Here is an 11,554-nt window from a genome sequence, read left to right as displayed (position 1 = left end):
TGTGTTTAAACAGCGGGAAAACCGAGCTTATATTTGAATTATGAATAGGTTAAATGTCTACTTATTCATTTGCTGACCGCTGATGTCCGTGGCCTGTTTAAGTTGAGTCACCTCATGTGATGCAGTCGGTAAAGCCCCTGGTTAAATATGGCTGTTGAGAGTGTGTGTTGAGAGTGTGTGTAGAGGTTGGGGGGGCGGGATGTACAGGAGTGCCGGTGTTTCGATGACTACTCTTGTGATGTAAGAAGTTTAGGAAAGACTTTAAATGAAACCACGTTGGTGCAGTGTCAGTCTCAGTGTCATGACTGTGAGCTGTGTGTCCTGCAGATTGCCGCCATGCCGCACTCAGGGTGGATGTTCGCTGTCATCTTCATCCAAAATGTCGCTGGACTTCCTCTACTACCTCCTCTGACTGTGAAAGGTGAGCATGCTGTCTGATCTGTCTCTGCACATGTTGTATTCAGGCATGGGGAGTAATGGATTACATGTAACGGGATTACAGGATTCATAACAAGGCAACTGTATACCGTCACAGTTACATAAAATAATCAGATTATTGTTACATATCTAAAAATGTGGGAGTACGAGCAGGATTACAGTGTTCCTAAAAACCTAAAAACAGCATATAGTGTGTGTTGTAAAGGATCAGATGTTATCTCTTCTCTGTCAGCTGTTCTGTTCTGTGGGATAATACTTTAAGTGAGAATCTATACTTCTACGGCCTGGATCTGCTTTATGATTTTCACTTTAATTCAGCAGGTGAACCTATACGTAGATAAAATAGTGTGTGTGACCTTGACTGTGTGTGTTAAACTAAAACGGAGCATTTTCTGTCAGCTCAGATTTGATTTCTGCTTTTTTAAACTGTAGTATGTGCTCATGTCTGTCAGTGTTGGCGTATAGGCTACTGCCTGAACATGCTTCATGAAAGAAACATTTTTGATCCTAAATATCAAATATGTTCTGTCGTCTTACATAATACACTCAAGTCAAACACATTTTATTCTTATTTAATTTATCTTGTATTTAATTGCATTGCATTCGATAGTGAGGTCATCTACAGTATAAGTAGCGGAAAGTAATCAGGTTACTTTTGAATATTCACATAAGGTTACTGATTACCTTTTATAACAGGCGACTAGTTCTTTATGGACTGTTAACAGAACGTCTATAAATGTAGATTTTAAAATGTTATTCTCTGGTTTCCCCCAGCAGACGGCTGCTTCCTGGCTACTGAAGGTGAGGTGGAAGTTTTTGTGTTGGAGGGTGAGGCTTTAATCCTCTCCTGCCCAATATTTGACAGAGTGCTCGAAGTACGCAACATCGCCCCCCCAAACGCAAACTACATCATCACCAAGGACAATGGGACGGAGGGCGTGTCCTTTCAGGGCGAGGGCCGTGTTCAGCAGAGGGACAAACAGCTGAGGTTTCTCCCAGGACAGGCCTCCGACTCAGGGTTATACACCTGCACCTACAGGTATGCATTAAGAAAAGATATATCCCTCAGCTGTTCTGACATTATCTTTACGCTGAAGAGTCCTCTCCTGCTGGTGTTCAGGTGAATATCAGTATGTAGTGTCTCTACTTTAAAGAGTCCTCTCCTGCTGATGTTCAGGTGTATATCAGTATGTAGTGTCTCTACTTTAAAGAGTCCTCTCCTGCTGGTGTTCAGGTGTATATCAGTATGTAGTGTCTCTACTTTAAAGAGTCCTCTCCTGCTGATGTTCAGGTGTATATCAATATGTAGTGTCTCTACTTTAAAGAGTCCTCTCCTGATGATGTTCAGGTGTATATCAGTATGTAGTGTCTCTACTTTAAAGAGTCCTCTCCTCCTGATGTTCAGGTGTATATCAGTATGTAGTGTCTCTACTTTAAAGAGTCCTCTCCTCCTAATGTTCAGGTGTATATCAGTATGTAGTGTCTCTACTTTAAAGAGTCCTCTCCTGCTGATGTTCAGGTGTATATCAGTATGTAGTGTCTCTACTTTAAAGAGTCCTCTCCTGCTGATGTTCAGGTGTATATCAGTATGTAGTGTCTCTCCTTTAAAGAGTCCTCTCCTCCTAATGTTCAGGTGTATATCAGTATGTAGTGTCTCTACTTTAAAGAGTCCTCTCCTGCTGATGTTCAGGTGTATATCAGTATGTAGTGTCTCTCCTTTAAAGAGTCCTCTCCTCCTGATGTTCAGGTGTATATCAGTATGTAGTGTCTCTACTTTAAAGAGTCCTCTCCTGCTGATGTTCAGGTGTATATCAGTATGTAGTGTCTCTACTTTAAAGAGTCCTCTCCTGCTGATGTTCAGGTGTATATCAATATGTAGTGTCTCTACTTTAAAGAGTCCTCTCCTGCTGATGTTCAGGTGTATATCAGTATGTAGTGTCTCTACTTTAAAGAGTCCTCTCCTGCTGATGTTCAGGTGTATATCAGTGTGTAGTGTCTCTACTTTAAAGAGTCCTCTCCTGCTGATGTTCAGGTGTATATCAGTATGTAGTGTCTCTACTTTAAAGAGTCCTCTCCTGCTGATGTTCAGGTGTATATCAGTATGTAGTGTCTCTACTGGGACGTGTCTTCCTGCTTAAATGTTCAAAAAGCTCTTTATTTGTCTCATACTGCCTGTGCTTCATCGCCCAGTCTGCTCTGATTGGTTAGCTGGCCGGCTCTGTTGTGATTAGTCAACCGCTTAGAGATGTCCCGCCCCTTAGCCTATCACGTACAATGTCTTGAAGCGCTGGTCACATAGTGTTACATAGTGGTGTCACTATGTTCCAGAATAAATCATATTATAATTATATTATATAGAGATGCACCGGTATATCGGTAAGAGATCGGCATCGGCCAATATCAGCCCTATTCACCACCATGATGATTACAGTCACATCCACCAATGGCAGTCTCCGATGTTTATCTTTTGCGCGGTAACCTGCACTTCCATTTTTGATATTTGTTTCATTCTGAACTTTATTTGGAAAAATGAACATTTTCTACAGTCTTTCAACCATTTAAATGTAATCCTATCTTTAAGTTAAATACATATTCAGAAAATGCAGAAACAGCTTTCTTTTGTGACCATATCCTAGTTTTCTAGTGTGTCCTTGCTCGTGCCTATAGAGGAGAAGACACTTTAGGGTTAGGCTGCAAAACACCATCTCTAAATAAATGTCAGATGTAGTCTGACAGCTTCAAGCCTCTTCAGAGAGGAAGACAGTTGCCATTGTGAGGATCTAAATCCTCCGCTTTAAGAACTGTCTCTTTACTCCCTACACCCTCTTGCTTCAGGTGATTTAAAACGTTTTGTCCTCACTTTTGTCTCCAGAAATGAAACGTACTGTGTGACTGGGAATATAACGCTAAAGGTGTACGAGTCCAGGTCTGTTGTCATGGAGAAAGTCACCAACGGAGTAGAAGTCCTCGTGGGAGAGAATCTGAGATACGCATGTCCGTCTCTGGACGACTTCAACGACACGGAGACACTGATCGGGTGGAACAAGGTGAGAGGACGGATTTAAAACCCAACTTCTGCCATTCATAAACTAACACAACACGGCTGAGCTAAACTGTGTCAGAAAGTCATTCTCTTTTACTTGATCAAACCAGTTTCCAAAGCAAATCTCCTCGTTTCAAGTATTTTCTAAAATGTATTTGTTCTCAAAGTAGTGGATGTTTTTTAGACACTGGGACTCATTCGTACACGCCGTATGACGAGTGTCAGGTCTAGCTCTCAGTGAACCATGTTTTTAAGTGAGCTGTAAAGGTGGTACGGTATATGTATGTCTTCTCCTCAGTGAGTGACGCAGTGTGTTGCTTCCTTCAGGACTCGAAGAGAGGCGGACCCTTCACCCAGTTCAGAGGGAGACTCATCATCCCTGCTGTGAGGCGTTCACACGCAGGTCTGTACACCTGCCGGCTCACTGTGACCATCGATGAGCAGCCGTACAAAGTGAGCAGGAGCATCACGCTAATCGTGAGAGGTGGGTGAACACATTTCATATTATAGGGAGTGACATGTGTAGTGTACATCAGAGCTGTTATCAGAGACATTTCTATGTTTTGTTTTGAGAAGTATTCATGACATATTTACAACAAAGCATAGCCAATATTGAATGATCGCCAATAAGATCAAGCATACCTTGTTCTCTTGTTTTTGCTTGATTTGCTGCCCACTACTCCTAGTGCTAGGATGGGTCAAAAGCAGAGACTGCATTTCACTGTGAGCTGTGTGCATGAACACGTGTGATCAATAAAGAGGGCTTCATCCTCCGATTCTATCCATTATCTATACTATTCTATCTATCTATTAGCTGATATCAGAAACATTTATATGCTTTGTTTTGAAAACGAATTATGAAATCTTTACAACAAAGCATAGCCAATGTTGAATGGTTGCCATTAAGATCAAGCATACCTTTTTCTCTTTTTTGTTTGGTTGATATAGAAGCTTAGCTTGATATTAACGGCAAAAAACAGATTTCAGTCAGACAACTCACATGTTTCTTAATATGTTTATTAGAAGCAGCATATAGTTTGAGTTTGGCGTCTAGGCTCAGGCCTCATCACTCCACAGATTTACAAAGAACATTGAGTGATGATTAGATAACTATCCCCGAGCCTACAGGTGGAAGCTGGGGTGGAAGCTAGGGTGGAAGCTGGGGTGGAAGCTGGGGTGGAAGCTGGGGTGGAGCTGGGATGGAGCTGGGGTGAAAGCTGGGGTGGAGCTGGGGTGGAAGCTGGGGTGGAAGCTGGGGTGGAGCTGGGGTGGAAGCTGGGGTGGAAGCTGGGGTGGAGCTGGGGTAGAAGCTGGGGTGGAAGCTGGGGTGGAAGATGGGGTGGAAGCTAGGGTGGAGCTGATGTGGAAGCTGGTGTGGAAGCTGGGGTGGAGCTGGGGTGGAGGTGGGGTGGAGTTGGGGTGGAAGCTGGGGTGGAGCTGGGGTGGAAGCTGGGGTGGAAGCTGGGGTGGAAGCTGGGATGGAGTTGGGGTGGAAGCTGGGGTGGAAGCTAGATTTCAGTCAGACAACTCACGTGTTTCTTAATATGTTATTAGAAGCAGCATATAGTTTGAGTTTGGCGTCTAGGCTCGGGCCTCATCACTCCACAGATTTACAAAGAACATTGAGTGATGATTAGATAACTATCCCCGAGCCTACAGGTGGAAGCTGGGGTGGAAGCTGGGGTGGAGCTGGGATGGAGCTGGGGTGAAAGCTGGGGTGGAGCTGGGGTGGAAGCTGGGGTGGAGCTGGGGTGGAGGTGGGGTGGAAGCTGGGGTGGAAGCTGGGGTGGAGCTGGGGTGGAAGCTGGGGTGGAAGCTGGGGTGGAGCTGGGGTGGAAGCTGGGGTGGAAGCTGGGGTGGAGGTGGGGTGGAAGCTGGGGTGGAAGCTGGGGTGGAAGCTGGGGTGGAGGTGGGGTGAAGCTGGGGTGGAAGCTGGGGTGGAGCTGGGGTGGAAGCTGGGGTGGAAGCTGGGGTGGAGCTGGGGTGGAAGCTGGGGTGGAAGCTGGGGTGGAGGTGGGGTGGAAGCTGGGGTGGAACTGGGGTGGAAGCTGGGGTGGAGGTGGGGCAGGCGAGCAGCAGCAACATGAAACACAGCAGCAGGAACATGAACGTAGCAATAGCAAGTGAACACAGCAGCAGCAGCAGCGAGGCAGAGGCAGGAAGACCTGGCAGCTTCAGTAGAGCGCCATGTTTAGGAGAATGTGTTTGGTTGGTTGTAAGAGAGACGCTTTGAAAACTATTTATGAAATCTTTACAAAGCATAGCCAATATATAGAATAATACTTACATTTTTTGTGTTTTTTTAATGCACTTAATGAATTAGCTTATTTGAAACTAATGCACCAGCGCTTACAATGGTTTGGCTTATTAAAGTAAACATGTCTGCTTTATTCTGGTTTATTGCACATATTGTAGGTATCTTTATTATAATATGTGAATTAATTAATGTTTCTATCTCCCCTGTCATGTTTTATGTCTGCTCCCATAAATATACAAGAAAACAATTGTGGACTTAAATGTATTTCATTAAAAAACAAAACAATATATTGGGGGGTTTTAAGTTTATACATTGAGTGAGTACAAATAGAAATGTAAAAAATGATCAAAGTATTTATTAGCACACCCTGCCCTCTACTGGCCTAACTCAATATTACTTTTGATGTGAAGAAATCGCACAAGCACACAGTTACATGGTATGAATTATTATTATTGTGTGATATATAAGTAAATGTTCTGTCATTTCCAAGAGTTGTTTGTTTCCATAAGTTCACACTGTGTCTTAATGTGTTTGTTTGTATAAAGGTGTAGATCCTGAAACTCCCAGCACCCCCTCCCCCACTTTGCTCCACCTCTCCTCCACCTCTCACCCAGAGATACTCAGCAGCAGCACTGTTCACAGTAAGTTAATGTTTTACTTTGTACAATACAAATCACCCTGAGTGGACAATAGAACAACTCCCACTGTACCTTTTACATTTATATTCAATTTAATATTGAATATCCATTTATTGCACAATTAATGTATATGTAATAACCTGCATTATATTTTGTTACTGGAAATGTGTATTTCCACATGTATATTTTTAAACTTTTTAATGCTATTTTATTTATATTTCAGAAATATTTTGGATTCTTTTATTTCTAGTGTCTTTATTTCTCTTATGTACATTGCCTTGTTTTTTATGCTGCTGCTGCAACGCAAACATTTCTATCTATCTATCTATCCATCTATCCATCTATCCATCTATCCATCTATCTATCTATCCATCCATCCATCTATCCATCTATCCATCTATCCATCCATCCATCCATCCATCCATCCATCCATCCATCCATCCATCCATCCATCCATCCATCCATCCATCCATCCATCCATCCATCCATCCATCCATCCATCCACCTACCTACCTACCTACCTACCTACCTACCTACCTACCTACCTACCTACCTACCTACCTACCTACCTACCTACCTACCTACCTACCTACCTACCTACCTACCTATCCATCCATCCATCCACCTACCTATCTATCCATCCATCCATCCATCCATCTACATATCTATCTATCCATCTATCCATCCATCTATCTATCTATCAAAAACTGATGCTGATAATTTAATGTGATCTCTTACAAATCAGCTCCAGCGATTCGACCGCCTGTGATCGTCTCGCCGAAGAATGGAACTGTTTTTGAAAGTCTGCACGGTAAGTGTCACAAATATAATTAGTTGTAATAATACATATATTTGCTAAATGCTTTAATTAAAAGATCGTCAAAGGTCTAATATTGTCGTAATCTGTCTTTCTGTAGGTTCAGGACTGGAGCTGTTCTGTAAGGTGCTCACTGAGTGTCAAACAGCAGAGTCCACTGTGGTCACATGGCTCGTCAACGGCCAATCAGTGGAGTCCTCGTACCTTGATGGACGGGCTCTGCAGGGCGGAAGGAGGTAATTTCTGCTTAATTTTAGAAGAACATTTCAGTCAATTTGAAACATGAGGTCGAACAGGTGTGTACTGATTGTAGGGAAAGTGAATGGGGACTAGCAAAACCTTAAAAAGGTTATAATCATTATTATGTTTCCCCCTAAAAAGAGACCTTGTTTCAAAAAGGAACATTGTAACTACGAAGATACCGGAGTTAATATTAGTTTAAATTAGCTGCTTTTAATTGAACTATTCATATCTTACACTGCACTGTAAATTGTATTCATGTATTTTTTCTTTTAATATTTATTTTATTATCTTTGCTTTTTAATTGAAATGCCATTTTCTTAATGTCTTTCATTTTTGTAAAGCACTTTGAATTGCCTTGTGTTGAAAGGTGCTATATAAATAAACTTGCCTTGTCTTGCCTTGTCTAAAAACCAAAAAAAGGTGGAAAACTTTGAAAGAAAATATTGTGTAGGATGCATACCAACAATCTTGAAGTGGGCTTATTATTCAAATTCAGATATTAGTAAACAAAAATACTCGAAACACTATAAAGGAGTGATGCTTGTTCAAAGCTGCTCATACTGGATTGTTGTTGTATGAACATCTTGCCTAGGTAGATCTGATAAAAGCTAATAATTGTTTCCCCATGTAACCCATCTCATATACACAGTATATATATGTTTAAAATAAGTATGTCTGTCTCAATGCTCTCAGGGTAACCAGGGAGTCTGAAGTGTGCCAGGTTGAGTTGAGGCTTCTTGTCGTAGCGGTGACGGACGAAGACGTGAACACGGAGCTGAAATGTGTCGCTCAGAACGAAGGAGGGAGACAGGAAGTGGTCGCACTGCTTCAACTAGAGGGTGAGTTGTGTGTGTGTGTGTGTGTGTGTGTGTGTGTGTGTGTGTGTGTGTGTGTGTGTGTGTGTGTGTGTGTGTGTGTGTGGTTGTTTCTTAATGTCGAGGAAGGCTACTCCAGAGCCACTATTTCAAGGATGCTACGCTATCGAGTCCCGCCGAAGGACTGTTCCAATGTCCAGGATACTTAGAATTCTGTAAAACCAAGGCCGGTGTCCTTCGTTGCGGGAAATTTCGAGGCTGCACATTTGTATCCTCCGCGGTCTTAAAATCCCCACAATGCTTTGCACATGGACCAATTTCCAAATCTTTGGCAGAAATGACACTCCATTTAAGGCGGGGCCTCGCATATGACGCACACCTGTTCAACCATTGTTTGTTTTCCGAGGCTAGGAAGGATTCTTGCCTCGCTTCTGAAGGACCCTACCAAGGAAGCGTCCTCGACATTGAGAAACACCCTGTGTGTGTGTATATAGAGTGTGTAAAAGAGGGAGTCTTACCAAGATAAACGTATTGAAATTGAGAAAATACTAAGCAGTATCTTATATATGTTGTCCTTTGTCCATTAGTGTTGTTTTAAATGAGAACTAAGGATGCACCAAATGCACATTTCTGAGCCGATGCGGATATTTAGAAGAACAATTTGGCCGATGCTGATGGTTTTAATCGTTATTTATTTCCCCTTTTTGTGCCAGGGAAACAAATACATCTTCATAACAAAAAAATATTGAACAGCCCCTGATCACACTAACTTTACTTATTTAATGAGCTCAAAATCAATCAAAAATACATTTATATATATTAACGTGTGTTGTTTGCATTTGATTCTTGTCTTTCATCCTTTCTTTATAACTAATGCTGTTGTTGTATTGTGATTTAAAAAAGGTGTCTATATCATCTGGCCGGGAACAACAGCTGGAAATTAGCAGCTGGAAATTAGCAATGTTTTTCTAAAGCTTACAGTTTTTTGTGACAGTTGATCAATGGGGACTGTCCACGACACTATAAACGAATAAATTAAACTAATAAACTAAATGTATGAATGAGTTATGAGCATATAACGAATGGCCAAACCAAGTTATAACACAGAAACGATCCTCATCTGTGTGGAAACATTAATGTACCTCTCTCTCCGCAGACTCCTCGTTCACCTGGTTGGTCGTCGCCGTGGTAGCCGCGTCCTGCTTCCTGACCGTGGTTTCCATCTTCCTTTACGTCCTCTTCAAACCTAAAAGGACAAAGAAGATGGATTACTTCCTGGCTCGGCAGAACAGCACCTTTTAGCACGCGCTACCTCCACAATCTCAAAAAGACCCTCTTTGATGAGTTCGCTGTTACATTACATTGCGTGCATTGTGTGCATGTGATGTCGTGCAGTGACACCTGTTGGTGATCTACACTCCTTCTGCAGGGACATTATATTTTAAACCAGTCGCTGCACTTCATTTTATACATAACATATACATATATATATACATAACCATAAAACTGATGCTACTCAAAATCACAGCAGAACTTCTAATATAGGGTTAAAGAGGCCTTATTATGCATTTTACGCCTCAGACTCATTTGTCTGCTACTGAACAGACTCCAACACATTGTACGTGATAGGCTAAGGGGCGGGACATCTCTAAGCAGTTGACCAATCACAACAGAGCTGGACAGCTAACCAATCAGAGCAGACTGGGCTCCGGTTTCAGACAGAGGGTGAAAAGTATGAGGAAAATAAAGAGCTTTTTGAACATTAAAGCGTGGAGACATGTCACAGTAGAGACACACAATAAAAATATGAACCTGAACATTAGCGTAATATGACCTCTTTAATACTTGGTAGAAGCTTCTACTCTGCTGTATTCAACACGACCAATTCAATGTGAATTTAAACTTTTTTTTTGTCATTCAGACACTCCTTAAAAATAGAGACTGTAACTATTTAAACATGATTGTGTGTATATTTTGAAATACGTATTCTCAGGTATTCACATTTGTAAATGTTTATTAAATACCAAATCTGACTATGTTGTAAAAGAAGTACTCAGTGTTAAGCATATACAGTATAAATGTATAATTATTTTGAATAAATAATGCATTATTTACTGTGTAATGGGGTGGATTGACTGTTCTGTTTGTTGTGAGCCAGTATTTGTTGAAATGTATAATGAATATTAAAATGGAAATATCAAAAATGTGCTACGATTTTAAATGATTAAAGTATAAAAGCTACTTAAATAACGGATGTGGTTCTCTATTGAATGATTTACACGTCTAATTGTTCTTTAAAGTTGTTTCCTCATACAGTAATTGTGTTTAAAGCACTCTGTGTTTCCATGTAGATTTGATCAAATAAATACCATGTTGGCACACGTATAAAATAACCTTCCTAAAGGGTGGAATCCTCTTTTTGCAGCTTACTTATTTAAATGTAAAGTATGATTTAAAGATGACATTGTAGTAGGGATGTAACGATACCAAAAACTCACGGTACGATAATATCGCGATATTGAAAAATAAAGGAAAAAAATTTGAATTTGTTTTTTTTAATTAAATAATAAATCTGATTTGTACAGCATTTTAGTCGGATAGTAGTATTTTAAAGTGTCAACGATATAATAATCAGATCCTGCAATAGAATAAATCAAGTTTCACTTTAGTTTTTCAAGTAACTCAACTGTAACTCACTCACTCAGCATCATCAAGGTTATCTTTTAGGAATATGAGCATGTTTATATTTCCAGGTAGAAGCTGGGATGTTTGGGCGTTTACAATATCCCCTGCTGTAGAAAAAACTCTCTCGCTTGGTACTGATGTTGCTGGGACAGAGAGATATGCTTTGGCCATGGGTGACAGCAGTGGGTCAAACTGTGCCTTGTCTCTCCACCACTTCAAAAACAATACAGTGTTTGCCAAGAAGGTGAGGCTTATTGACAGGTTGAGATATAAATATACTGTTGGTACTTGTCAATGTCTCTAGGTATGTACATGTAGCCCTGTGAATATGATGTCCTTTTGTGTTATCTGTTGTTTTATGTTCATGTTGTAACCTACTTGCTGCCATGTTGGACAGGTCTCCCTTGAAAAAGAGATCGATGACCTCAATGGGACCACCTGGTTAAATAAAGGTTTTAAAAAATATATATATATTATATGTAACGATATTCGATATATCGTTACATCCCTACAGTACATTGTAGTGTTCTTAAATAGGGCTTTTGCACAATCTGATATTTAATTTAGAGGCATTAGAGAATGGTTTACGCTCTCCGTCAACTTGAAAACCTGCACAAT

At 41.0% G+C, this 11,554-nt stretch overlaps 1 protein-coding gene across 2 annotated transcripts in view; it reads left to right on the top strand.

The window, feature by feature from the left end:
• LOC307028045 (interleukin-1 receptor type 2-like) overlaps nucleotides 1-10,562 on the top strand; it is a 12,892-nt gene extending 2,330 nt beyond the window's left edge. The window contains exons 2-10 of one of the 2 annotated variants that reach the window (XM_079662774.1): nucleotides 328-421; nucleotides 1,216-1,477; nucleotides 3,311-3,485; nucleotides 3,809-3,965; nucleotides 6,284-6,379; nucleotides 7,122-7,187; nucleotides 7,294-7,429; nucleotides 8,130-8,275; nucleotides 9,408-10,562. In XM_079662774.1, the coding sequence (XP_079518900.1) occupies nucleotides 337-421; nucleotides 1,216-1,477; nucleotides 3,311-3,485; nucleotides 3,809-3,965; nucleotides 6,284-6,379; nucleotides 7,122-7,187; nucleotides 7,294-7,429; nucleotides 8,130-8,275; nucleotides 9,408-9,553 (1,269 nt within the window). In that variant the 5' untranslated portion in view covers nucleotides 328-336 and the 3' untranslated portion in view covers nucleotides 9,554-10,562. Of the gene's footprint in view, nucleotides 1-327; nucleotides 422-1,212; nucleotides 1,478-3,310; nucleotides 3,486-3,808; nucleotides 3,966-6,283; nucleotides 6,380-7,121; nucleotides 7,188-7,293; nucleotides 7,430-8,129; nucleotides 8,276-9,407 lie in introns of both variants that reach the window. The other variant, XM_079662773.1, reaches the window with a different exon arrangement.
• The last annotated feature ends 992 nt before the right edge of the window (nucleotides 10,563-11,554 follow it).

Source organism: Notothenia rossii (assembly GCF_949606895.1).
Source record: "Notothenia rossii genome assembly, chromosome: 2".
NCBI lineage: Eukaryota > Metazoa > Chordata > Actinopteri > Perciformes > Nototheniidae > Notothenia > Notothenia rossii.
Note: the sequence above shows the minus strand (reverse complement) of the source record. Positions and strands in the feature narration are given on the sequence as shown.